Source organism: Hyperolius riggenbachi, chromosome 8 (genome assembly GCF_040937935.1).
Source record: "Hyperolius riggenbachi isolate aHypRig1 chromosome 8, aHypRig1.pri, whole genome shotgun sequence".
Lineage (NCBI taxonomy): Eukaryota > Metazoa > Chordata > Amphibia > Anura > Hyperoliidae > Hyperolius > Hyperolius riggenbachi.
In genome coordinates, this window is record NC_090653.1 from 19,702,926 (window position 1) to 19,716,561 (window position 13,636).

Consider the following 13,636-nt stretch of genomic DNA (forward strand, 5'->3'; position numbering starts at 1 on the left):
AAGGGGAAAACAACCCACAACTTACAAGGCTCAGGCCAATAAGCCTTTAAAGGGAAAAAAATCCTACCTGACTCCAGGTGGCAGTCAGTTTTACTTTATGTTGTTATATTCCCAAGTCCTTCTGCAAGTCTGATGTTCACAGCTGTATGCCATTCATCTAATATGGTGCTCTACCATTGACAAACCCAAGGGGCATGGCTTTACATTTATTAATATTAAACTTAATTTTCCTACTACCTGCCCATGATGTTGTTGATGTTGAGATCCTGTTGTAAAATTTCACTTATGCTTGCTTATTGTTCATTATTCTGCATAATGTTGTATTGTCACATCAATAGGTGACATAAATAAGACCAGAGACATAATTTGTGATACAAGAAATTTAATGTCTACAGAAAGAAAAATAAAAGAGAGAGTAAATCAGCATTTAGGGATTACAAGGGAAGCCTATGTGGAGCATTTTAAGGGAATCTGATTCATTTGGATGATTGATTAGAAGGAAAACTCTTGATTCATGTTCAGTACTATATTCTACTGTAAGTCTTCAGCTCCTGTGGAAAATAAAAACAAGTAATAAGGAATGATATATATATATATATATATATATATATATATATAACAAAAACAGATGCAAAGAAAAATATCCATATTTATTAAAAATCTTGTATATACAGGATCTTCTCAAAAAATTTGCATATTGTGATAAAGTTCATTATTTTCTGTAATGTACTGATAAACTTTAGACTTTCATATATTTTAGATTCATTACACACACCTGAAGTAGTTCAAGCCTTTTATTGTTTTAATATTGATGATTTTGGCATAAAGCTAATGAAAACCCAAAATTCCTATCTCAAAAAATTAGCATATCATAATAATAATAATATAATAATAATCCGAACATTTGTATAGCGCTTTTCTCCTGTCGGACTCAAAGCGCTCAAGAGCTGCAGCCACTGGGACGCGCTCAGGAGGCCACCCTGCAGTGTTAGGGAGTCTTGCCTTGAACTCCTTACTGAATAGGTACTTGACCTAGCCAGGATTCGAACCCTGGTCGCCCATGTCAAAGGCGGAACCCTTAACCAGTACACTATCCAGCCATCATGGAAAGGTTCTCTAAACGAGCTATTAACCTAATCATCTGAATCAACTAATTAACTCTAAACACCTGCAAAAGATTCCTGAGGCTTTTAAAAACTCCCAGCCTGGTTCATTACTCAAAACCGCAATCATGGGTAAGACTGCCGACCTGACTGCTGTCCAGAAGGCCATCATTGACACTCTCAAGCAAGAGGGTAAGACACAGAAAGAAAGTTTTGAATGAATAGGCTGTTCCCAGAGTGCTGTATCAAGGCACCTCAGTGGGAAGTCTGTGGGAAGGAAAAAGTGTGGCAGAAAACGCTGCACAACGAGAAGAGGTGACCGGACCCTGAGGAAGATTGTAGAGATGGACCGATTCCAGACCTTGGGGACCTGTGGAAGCAGTGGACTGAGTCTGGAGTAGAAACATCCAGAGCCACCGTGTACAGGCATGTACAGGAAATGGGCTACAGGTGCCGCATTCACCAGATAAAGCCACTTTTGAACCAGAAACAGCGGCAGAAACGCCTGACCTGTACTTGACACTGGACTTCAGGCATTTTGACATTTCCCTCTCCCCAGTCTTTCTCCAGACTCTGGCACCTTGATTTCCGAATGACGTGCAAATGTTGCTTTCATCTGAAAAAAGTACTTTGGACCACTGAGCAACAGTCCAGTGCTGCTTCTCTGTAGCCCAGGTCAGGCACTTCTGCCGCTGTTTCTGGTTCAAAAGTGGCTTGACCTGGGGAATGTGGCACCTGTAGCCCATTTCCTGCACACACCTGTATAGGTTGGCTCTGCATGTTTCTACTCCAGACTCAGTCCACTGCTTCCGCAGGTCCCCCAACGTCTGGAATTGGTCCTTCTCCACAATCTTCCTCAGGTTCCGGTCACCTCTTCTCGTTGTGCATCATTTTCTGCTACACTTTTTCCTTCCCACAGACTTCCCACTGAGGTGCCTTGATACAGCACTCTGGGAACAGCCTATTCGTTCAGAAATGTCTTTCTGTGTCTTACCCTCTTGCTTGAGAGTGTCAATGACGGCCTTCTGGACAGCAGTCAGGTCGGCAGTCTTACCCATGATTGCGGTTTTGAGTAATGAACCAGGCTGGGAGTTTTAAAAGCCTCAGGAATATTTTGCAGGTGTTTAGAGTTAATTAGTTGATTCAGATGATTAGATTAATAGCTCGTTTAGGGAACCTTTTTGTGATATGCTAATTTTTTGAGATAGGAATTTTAGGTTTTCATGAGCTGTATGCCAAAATCATCAATATTAAAACAATAAAAGGCTTTGACCTACTTCACTTGTGTGTAATGAATCTAAAATATATGAAAGTCTAATGTTTATCAGTACATTACAAAAAATAATGAACTTTATCACAATATGCTAATTTTTTTTAGAAGATCCTGTATTTGTAGTTACAAAAGTAGTTCTTTATCATTGTTTATCACAGACCCACACCTCTTTATATTATACATATAAATTAATGACTACCTGACTGACATCCCCCACCTCTGTGTAATTCTAGCTTATTGCTAAGCAGAAGGAAATTGTGAAGGTTTACTTCAGGGCCGGGCCGAGGCAGAGGCAAGAGAGGATCCAGTCTCAGGGCGCAGTGTAGGAGGGGGCGCACAACTCATACATCTATCACTCCCCTATTGTGTTTGAAGTAGAGAGAAGTAAGAAAAGGGGATACATGGCAGTGACTGCAAGCCTGATAACTAGAGATTAAGGTGTTGGGGGGTGATTAGGGGCTCTGGGGTGCCTCTTAGTCTAATAGCAATCAGTGTGTAAAGGCTGGGATGGGAGGGATGGAGGAGGGGCCTCTTAGTGTAATAGCAATCCGTGTGTGACGGCTGGGGTGGGTGGGAGGGATGGAGGGGCCTCTTAGTGTAATAGCAATCAGTGTGTGACGGCTGGGGTGGGAGGGATGGAGGGGCGCACTTTGGTGCCTCAGCCTTGGGTGCTGGAGGACCTTGTCCCGGCTCTGGTTTACTTCCTCTCCTCCCCGCCTCTTACTTTTACTTTTGTGGCAACGGCTGACACATCACACATAAATAGACCAGAACTGACCATCTCACCCCCCTCCCACACATGCTGACATCAGAGTGAGCCTTCCTCTACAGAAGCCCTGCTTGAACAGTCTCTCTTGCCCAACAACCCCCCACCCCAACAAGAAAGATGAATTTTGCCTGTCAGTCCTGCTGACCTTCTGCCTCTAATGCTTTCAGCCATAGAACCTGAACAAGCATGCAGCAGATCAGGTATTTCTGACAATACTATCAGATCTGACTAGATTAGCTGCATGCTTGTTTCTGGTGTGATTCAGACACTACTTCAGCCAAAGATACCATCAGGAAAGGCAGGCAATCTGCATTGTTTAAAAGGAAATACGTATGGCAGCTGTCATATTCTTTTCACTTCAGTTGTCCTTTAACGTTGACCCTGTCTATACTAAACAAACATAAACAGTCTTCGAGTCAAAAAAAAAAAAATAAGAAGAAGATTTACAGCCAGAAAACTAGCAGTATTTGAAGATGATCAGTGATGGCTGTTTGTGTATGTGTATTTTCATCATAACATTACTGTAATAATGGTATATGATCAGCAATACATTGATCTTCAAAATGTCAATATTCTATAAATAGTATATAGAGTATATAAAAAAAAATATTATTATTATTATAACCTTTCCTAAGAAGTAATTGTTATCTTCAGAATATACTTACCACATGGATGTTGTGTGTCTTTGCTTTATTATTTGTGGCCACCGAAACCATTAAGGACACCTACACCACCACTACGAAGGACACTTTCTCCACGACTACGAAGGACACCTTTACCACCAAGGAGATCTCCTACACCACCAAGGACACCACCATTACGAAGGCCAACTTCACCACCAAGGGCACCTTCACCACTACGAAAGACACCTACACCACCACTACGAAGGACACTATCTCCATGACTACGAAGGACACCTTTACCACCAAGGAGATCTCCTACACCACCAAGGGCACCACCATTACGAAGGCCAACTTCACCACCAAGGGCACCTTCACCACTACGAAGGACATCTACACCACCACTACGAAGGGCATCTTCAACACCAAGGAGATTTCCTACACCACCAAGGACACCACCATTACGAAGGCCACCTTTACCACCAAAGAGATCTCCTACACCGCCAAGGACACCACCATTACGAAGGCCAACTTCACCACCAAGGGCACCTTCACCACTACGAAGGACACCTACACCACCACTACGAAGGGCATCTTCAACACCAAGGAGATCTCCTAAACCACCAAGGACACCACCATTACGAAGGCCAACTTCACCACCAAGGGCACCTTCACTACTACGAAGGACACCTACACCACCACTACGAAGGGCATCTTCAACACCAAGGAGATCTCCTACACCACCAAGGACACCACCATTACGAAGGCCACCTTTACCACCAAGGAGATCTCCTACACCGCCAAGGGCACCACCATTACGAAGGCCAAGTTCACCACCAAGGGCACCTTCACCACTACGAAGGACACCTACACCACCACTACGAAGGACACTTTCTCCATGACTACGAAGGACACCTTTACCACCAAGGAGATCTCCTACACCACCAAGGGCACCCCCATTACGAAGGCCAACTTTACCACCAAGGGCACCTTCACCACTACGAAGGACACCTACACCACCACTACGAAGGGCATCTTCAACACCAAGGAGATCTCCTACACCACCAAGGACCCCACCATTACGAAGGCCACCTTTACCACCAAGGAGATCTCCTACACCGCCAAGGACACCACCATTACGAAGGCCAACTTCACCACCAAGGGCACCTTTACCACTACGAAGGACACCTGTACCACCACTACGAAGGGCATCTTCAACACCAAGGAGATTTCCTACACCTCCAAGGACACCACCATTACGAAGGACACCTTTACCACCAAGGAGATCTCCTACACCACCAAGGACACCACCATTACGAAGGCCAACTTCACCACCAAGGGCACCTTCACCACTACGAAGGACACCTGCACCACCACTACGAAGGGCATCTTCAACACCAAGGACATTTCCTACACCACCAAGGACACCACCATTACGAAGGCCACCTTTACCACCAAGGAGATCTTCTACACCACCAAGGACACCACCATTACGAAGGCCACCTTTACCACCAAGTAGATCTCCTACACCACCAAGGACACCACCATTACGAAGGCCAACTTCACCACCAAGGGCACCTTCACCACTACGAAGGACACCTACATCACCACTACGAAGGGCATCTTCAACACCAAGGAGATCTCCTACACCACCAAGGACACCACCATTACGAAGGCCACCTTTACCACCAAGGAGATCTCCTACACCACCAAGGACACCACCATTACGAAGGCTACCTTCACCACCAAGGGCACCTTCACCGCTACGAAGGACCCCTACACCATTACTACCATGGACAATTTTAGCACCACTACGAAGGCCACTTTCACCACCAAGGGCACCTCCACCACTATGAAGGCTACCTACACCACCAAGGTCACGCACAACACTACGAATGGCACCTTCACCACCTCCTCCGAGAAAATCAGTTAATTTAGCAGTAAGTTGTGTCTGAAATACAGAAATTGTAAAAGGTTTTTAGCCCAGATATGCTTTGTTTAGTTTACTGCTTCCAATGTTATTAGTATCTGGGAGTTTACTTACCTTACTACATTTGGATTCATCAAGGTGAACTTGCTGCAAGACAATAATCAAGCAAATAATAAGCTTTAGTTGCATAGACTTATATGCAAATTCTCATGTGTACATCAGTAAAATGTTATCTCTGTTTATCCTTTACTAGATAAATAACAACATATCCAAATGTGTATATATAGTACATGAACAAAAACTTCAAAAGCGTTTGTATGATTATAAAATAAATACAGAAATGTTCACTTTTATCTATGTGTGAAAGGGGACTGAGCCAGTAATGAAAATAGCCTGTTTAACAACTTCAGGTACACATTTTTTTCTCCCTTAAAAACCCCAAAAATCCACATTTCAGCGCTCCTCTCATTCAACTGATAACTTTATTGTTACTTATCACACTGAAATGATCTATATATTGTTTGTTTTTTTTTTCATCACAAATTAGGCTTTCTTTGGGTTGTACTTTTTGCTAAGAATAATTTTATTTTATATGCATTGTAATAATAAGAAAAACAGGGGAAAAATCATTATTTCTCAGTTTTCAGCCATTATAGTTTTAAAATAAAATGTACTTTGACACATAAAACCCACACGTTTTATTTGCCCATTTTTCCCGGTTATTACAATGTTTAAATTGCGTCCCTTACAACATTTAAATTGTTGTTCCTGCAAGATCTAAGTCATCACAGGCACAGTGATCAGGGTTGGGAACAGCTGATTCCTATAACGCGATCACAAGGAGGGGATTTGGACAGTGAGGCAAAAGGATCACAAACAAAGTAAACAGTATGCATATCTAAACCCCTGATCCACAAGTGAAGTATACAGGAGCGTACATCTGCATACCAAGGATCCAGAAGCAGGGATGCTCATCCGGATTTCGGATATCCGACCATTTTTACGATATCCGTCCGGATACGGATTCCAGATAGTTGGGCCCAAATCCGGATAGCTATCTGTGGATAGTTTGACGCCTAACCCCGATATCCGTGGATTTCTACCAGATATCCGAATCCGATTACTATTTGGCAAAAAAACACCACCACCACCCTTCTCTCTCCCTCTCTCTCTCTCTCTCTCTGTATTTGTAGGCTGTCAAAAGGAAGCTCACATACATTGGCCAGGAATCAAACCCAGGTCAACTGCTTGGAAGGCAGCTATGCTCACCACTATACCACCGACACGACATGCTGAAGCCAGCCTAGCATGTACCATTGTGGTATACCCAAGAGAAAAACAAGCTTGCTTATTTGCCTAATTTGCTAGATGAAAGCAGTGGGACACATGGTGATACTGCTTACAGGCTTCAATTCAAGACTTCAGAATCAGAAAGATCATGTCCCCCCCAGGATGATGCTGGTTTAACACACACAGCAAAAGACAGCATTTTGAAGTCTGGAAGATTCCAGGGCAAGGGTGGGAAGGATGAAAAGCTAGGTGGCCATGCAACCCTTCCTGTGAATGCTTCGTTGTAGGAAAAAGTGGCGGTAAACTTCTTGGAGCAGACGCACGTCTTCCCTCCAAAAGACACACATACATCCCCATAAAATCATTTAGCAGCAACTGCATACGCAGTCTCTGTGGTGCAATCAGTTAGCACATTCGGCTGTTAACCGAAAGGTTGGTGGTTCAAGCCCACCCAGGGATGGCCTTGCCTTTTGTGTTCAACAGTTGTCCGAAGAGAACCACAGATAGCCATTTAGCAGCATCTGAGTGCACAGTCTCTGTGGCGCAATTGGTTAGCACATTTGGCTGTTAACCGAAAGGTTAGTGGTTCAAGCCCATCCAGGGATGGCTTTGTGTTTTGTGAAGGGAATTAATGTACCCTTCTTAAACTTGAAGATTGTATACAAATGTAAGCAGACTGCAGAGTGGCGCAGCGGAAGCGCAGCCATGATTTCATTTTTGCACCTCGCTTTATCACATGGGCAAACCGGTTACCATAGCCCTGTAAGAGAAAGTGTAATAAGGGCCCTGCTGTAACATAGATATTACGGTAGCTAAGACTATTCATGTGCTATTCTTGTAGTTGAAGAGATGAGTGAACTGGCTGGCTTCAGCCTGTAACGTTAGTGGTTAATAGTGGTGAGCATAGCTGCCTTCCAAGCAGTTGACCTGGGCTCAATGTCTGGCCAATGGTGGTATAGTGGTGAGCATAGCTGCCTTCCAAGCAGTTGACCTGGGTTCGATTCCTGGCCAATATAGGTGAGCTTGCTTTTGACATCCTACAAATCCATGGAAGACAAGATCCATGAACAGGGAGGAGGGTGGAGGTGTTTTTAATGCACTAAAACGTTTTGAAAGCATTTTAAAGGGCACTTCTGGTTTTTCTATCCGGATATCCGAATAGCCCATATATCCGCAGATAATGCATCTGGATATCTGCGTTCACGCGAATATCTAAAAGGTCAGATTCGGATATCCGAACCGGATCCAGATATCCGGATCAATTCGGATTTTAAAAAGTACTATCCGAGCATCCCTGTCCAGAAGTAGTTAATAGTTTTAGCCTCTGTCAGCTCTTTATTACTGTACCTCACTTCCTGTTCCAGGGACCTCTTACATTGACAATAGAGCCCAGATAGTCACTGGAACAGGAAGTCAGGGTAATGCTGCACAAATAAAAGTAACAACCATTCACAACCAATAACATCAGAAGTCTTGACAAGCAAAGACCACTTGGTATCGCCCTTATACTGCCACCTGCCAGCATTTTCACTAACTTTGTTCATACCACAGTTCATTAGACAGGACTTTAATGTGCTGGATGCACTGACCTATTGGGTTATATGGAGTCACACTTAACCAGTAAAGGAGTGGGGTATTGGTAAAGAGTGTGATTGAGTTAATACTTCGACCCTACATTGTGGTGAGTAAAACTGCATTTCAAGAAGGGATGTAGACAGTAGAGATGATTGTAATTATGCTTTTGCTAAATTTTACATAATTTTCATACATTTGATTATGATTGCAACGAAAATATATGAATCATGAATTATGACTATAAACAAAATTATCATAATCACCATCATTTTTGTAATTACAGTTATTTTAGTGACAACATTTTTGTAATTACAAAAAAAAAGTCATAATTACCATCATTCATGCAAAGAATTTTTGCATAAAGCATGAAATTACCATTTCTTGTTACTCATAATTTCATGTATTTTTTTTTCAATTATGTGTCGCTGAAATATAAAATTAGGAATGAAGCATGAAATTAAGATGTAATGCAAAATTACGACATGAATTTGCAAATCGCAAATTACCAATTTTCTGATAAATACAAATTATAATTTTGTGCTGTAATTATCACATTTCTTCTCGTAATTACGCAAACTCGAAATTTCAACTCATCACCAGTAGGCAGTATAGCTGCCCATATGCAGAATAACTGCCCAAAGTCATTTTTTAGAGAGGTCACAAGATTCAACAGTCTTCTGTCCTGCTGTACAACACAGGGTTGGACTTGTCTATGACAAAGAGAATGGCAGAATAAAATACTATAAAAATAAAAGCAGTAAAGTGAAAAGAATACAAGTAATTTATTAGACTCATCACGTTATCTTGTTTCTTGAAGAACAATATATACCCTTAACGGTATTCCCGAGCTGAGCTCAGGCTGAGTTTCACATATCACAAGCTCAGAGCGGTAAGCCCGAGCTCAGCTACCGCTGCATGCGCTGTGGCCAGCGGGACCCAGGCTTCTCCCCCACAGCCCCCAGAATCGCCTTACCTTCATCCTTTTTCCGGGAATCCCGGCGATCAATCAGGACAACCAAACCGCATGATGTCATCGGGACAGGGCTAATATTAAAGTGGACCTGGACCCAAACTGTATGTATATGTATATAAATATATATATATATATATATATATATATATATATATATATATATATATATATATATATACGGCATGCAAAGAGTAGTCAAAATCCAGGCAGAGGTCGGTGCAGGCGGCAGGCAGAGTAGTCAAAATGCAGGCAAAAACTGGTAACAGTAAGGCAGAAGCACCTAGCTCAGAGCATTTGGGAACCAAATGGCTATATTGTTAACATCCTGTACTTTCAAATGAACTTATGAGCTTATATGACATGGAAGACAGGTGACAGGGGAGAGATCAAATTACAACTGATCAGCATTTCTCTGTTTACCTATCTGAGTTTAGCCTGTCTGATCCCCCATCTGGACCCGATCTGCTGCACAGGACAGAAGGTAAACAGAGAAATGCTGATCAGTTGTAATTTGCAATAGCCATTTGGTTCCCGTATGGTCTGAGCTAGGTGCTTCTTCCTTACTGTTACCAGTTTTTGCCTGCATTTTGACTACTCTCTTCCTGCCGCCTGCACTGACGTCTGCCTGGATTTTGACTACTCATTGCCTGCCGCCTGCACCGATCTCTGTTTGGATTTCGAGTACTCTCTGTCTGCCGCCTGCACCGACCTCTGCCTGGATTTGACTACTCTCTGCCTGCCGCCTGCACCAATGTCTGCCTGGATTTTGACTATTCTCTGCCTGCTGCCTGCACCAATGTCTGCCTGGATTTTGACTACTCTCTGCCTGCTGTCTGCACCAACCTCTGCCTGGATTTTGGCTACTTTCTGCCTGCCGCCTGCACCAATGTCTGCCTGGATTTTGACTACTCTCTGCCTGCCTCCTGCACCGACCTCTGCCTGGATTTTGGCTACTTTCTGCCTGCCGCCTGCACCAATGTCTGCCTGGATTTTGACTACTCTCTGCCTGCCTCCTGCACCGACCTCTGCCTGGATTTTGATTACTCTCCGCCTGCCTTATTTGTACAGTTTCACAAATGTTTAAGTTTATTCATAAATTTAATTAATTCAACTTTTTTTTCTTCCAGTCTTTCATTTATATGCAGAATGTCTACCAGGCTTTTATTCTGCTATATTTTGGTGAGTTATGACTTAAGAATTGGAGGCCTAAAATTCCTGAAAAAAAATTACCGCTTTTGACTCATAATTCCAGACAGAAATGCACTGCCAGGGAGGTTAATACATACCTGAATCGTGGATTTGAGTTCTTCCACTAAGGCCTGAAAAAACAAAAATCACAATGTAAACTGTAGCTATGGCACCACCAACTATATAGTTTGGTAGTCAATGGCACCTGAGTCAAGGGCATTGTGGCAGCAGTGTGGGCATGTAATTGGGTGCTTGGGGTTTAGGCTATTATGTAGCCAAACCCCACATCAGCTGTTGGTTAGTGTTAGGTGTAAGTAGCGAGATAGTAAAGATAGGTTAGGGAAGGCAATATTAGAATATTGGTATCATTACCAATATTTTACTATCATCATTATGCACTAGCCAAATTAGTGGATAACTTTTTTTAAATGTGCACTAATACAGGAATCTCTAGTATGGCTGAAGTGCATGTTCCAGCTTAAGTAATATTAATGAAGTTCATCACACTAGACTCTGAATATTTCCTTTATTTTCCTAGCAGAGCGCCCCCTGTCTGTTAGCCAGGGAGTCGCGCTGTTCTTCTGCTTCTTACATTGACTTCTCAGATCCTTCCTCCTCTATGACATCACAACATTAGGAGGATCAAGCATCAGCATCTTTATCAAAGATTTGCCATTGAATTGGATTTACAAACAAAGCCCAACACTAACCTTCACCCTTCAACAACCATGCCTGCCTCGTAAAGTCCTAACCCAAACTGAGATCCTAACACTAACCCTGTCCTGTCTCTCTACCATAACTCTATGTAGACTGATTCCTATAAATGATGTCAAGCACTAACCTTGGTTCTCTGTTATCTTTATCACTCTCTGGCAACACATTTTCTTGTTTCTCCTACTAGCTGCACTTTGTACTCATAAGGTTTTTATTTAACCACTTAAGTACCATCGGTCTCTGCCCCCTTAAGGACCTGAGACCGCTGTTCCAATTCCAACGGAATCCTGACAAATTTCTGTGCATACCTGCCGCAACCACCGTCACCGTCGCACGCCCGTATCCTCCTGACATAGACTCTGCCTGTCTCTATGACGGCAGAGTCATGTGAGCCGGTCAGGAGCCGCTTTCATTGGCTACTGACTGTGTCTATCAATGTAAGCCAATGGGAGTGGCTTACATTGATAGACATGGCCAGAAGCTAATGAAATCATCTCCTGACCGACTCACATAGCTCTGCCGTCATATAGACAGGCAGAGCCAGTGAGCTGCGGCGAGAGACATCGGGTTTGAGCGGCGCGATCGGCAGGGAAAGACGGAAACGGCGGATGCGGAAGGCGGTGAATGAAATCTACGCCCTGCCAACCAGGAGCTCACCACAACAGGGCATAGATTTCAATCACTGTGGTCCTAAAGTAGTTACAAAAAAATGTTTTCAACTGAGGAGAACTTTTGCCAGAAACACATTAAGGGGCTGGATAGTGAACTGGTTTGGGCTCTGACTCAGACACAGGAGACCAGAGTTTTTAATCTTGGCTTTTTCTGTTCAGTAAGGCCCCGTTCACACTTGCGGTTCGAGTCCGCAAGTGTCCGGGGTCGGGGTCCGGGGGCCGTAAAGTGACTGTACGGGTCTCTGCGGTGGCCACAAGTTGCCACCAGTTGCGGATCCGGAATGTATCAGTTCTGGCTACAATAAAGTAGCCGGAACTAGATACATTGCAGTGCCAGAAAGGCACCGCAAGCATGGGGGATACCGGCGTGTAGTCCGGGACCCCCAAGTGGCATAGGACCGGTGCTGGAAGCATCCGGTCCTATTGCCAGTGTGATGAGAAACATCAGTTTCTCATTGCACAGCATGGCCGCATGTTCGGGTAAGGATCCGGCCCGGGTGCGTGGGCCGGATGACCGGACCCGAAAAAATAGCGCATGTTGGAAAAGTGTCTGGAGTCCAGATCCGATCCTGGTCCGTTCTGTACGGAACGTATGCATGTGAACGTCCGCATAGACTTTGCATTGCTATGCGGAACGTACGTTCCGTTTGTACAGTATACGGTCCGAATCCGATCAGGTGGATCCGGACAGCGAACGCTAATGTGAACCAGGCCTAAGACAACACCTATTCAGTAAGGAGACTTTGTGCAAGACTCCCAACACTGCTACTGCCCTATTGGCTGCAGCTCTGGCACTATGAGTCCGCAATGTGTAGTATCAATGTTCTGTGTGTCTCAATTTACCCAAAACAGAGATTTTTTTTTCACAAAAATAAGATTTTATCGTACCTTATTGTGTCTGATACTTTTTTTTAATAAAAAATCTCATCTTCAAAAAAAAAAAAAAATTTTAATTTCTAATTCTTGGGAAATCATTGACAAATCACCACTGGTTATATTTTCTTATCATGCTATATTACAAATTAACCAGTTCACCCCCAAGGGTTTTTACCCTAACGGACCAGAGCAATTTTCACCTGTCAGTGCTCCTCCCTTTTATTCCCTAATAACTTTATTACAACTTCTCACAAGAAAATGATCTATACCTCGTTTTTTTCACCACCAATTAAGCTTTCTGTGGGTAGTACATTTTGCTAAGAATTTTTTTTATTCTAAATGCGTTTTAATGGGAAAAATACAAAAATAATGGAAACAAATCATTATTTCTCAGATTTCAGCCATTATAGTTTTAAAATTAAACATTCTCTAGTGGATAAAACCAACTCATTTTATTTGCCCAGTTGTCCTGATTATTAAACCGTTTAAATTATGTCCCTATCACAATGTATGGCGACAATATAATATTTTGAAATATAGGTGTTATTTTTCTGGGTTTTTTGTTGTTGTTCTGGCCATAATTACAAGCCCCTATGTAATAAAGTAAAATACATTTTCCCATATAAAATATAGATTGAAAAAAGCTGAGTCCCT

The 13,636-nt window shown here is 42.9% G+C and overlaps 1 protein-coding gene across 2 annotated transcripts in view; it reads right to left on the minus strand.

The window, feature by feature from the left end:
• Positions 1-365: 365 nt before the first annotated feature.
• LOC137528641 (uncharacterized PE-PGRS family protein PE_PGRS46-like) overlaps positions 366-13,636 on the minus strand; it is a 30,557-nt gene continuing 17,286 nt past the window's right edge. Inside the window, exons 6-9 of one of the 2 annotated variants that reach the window (XM_068250048.1) lie at positions 10,820-10,852; positions 5,810-5,842; positions 3,811-5,707; positions 366-551 (exon numbers count right to left, since the gene is read on the minus strand). In XM_068250048.1, coding sequence (XP_068106149.1) covers positions 3,839-5,707; positions 5,810-5,842; positions 10,820-10,852 — 1,935 coding nt within the window. In that variant the 3' untranslated portion in view covers positions 366-551; positions 3,811-3,838. Of the gene's footprint in view, positions 552-3,810; positions 5,717-5,809; positions 5,843-10,819; positions 10,853-13,636 lie in introns of both variants that reach the window. The other variant, XM_068250047.1, reaches the window with a different exon arrangement.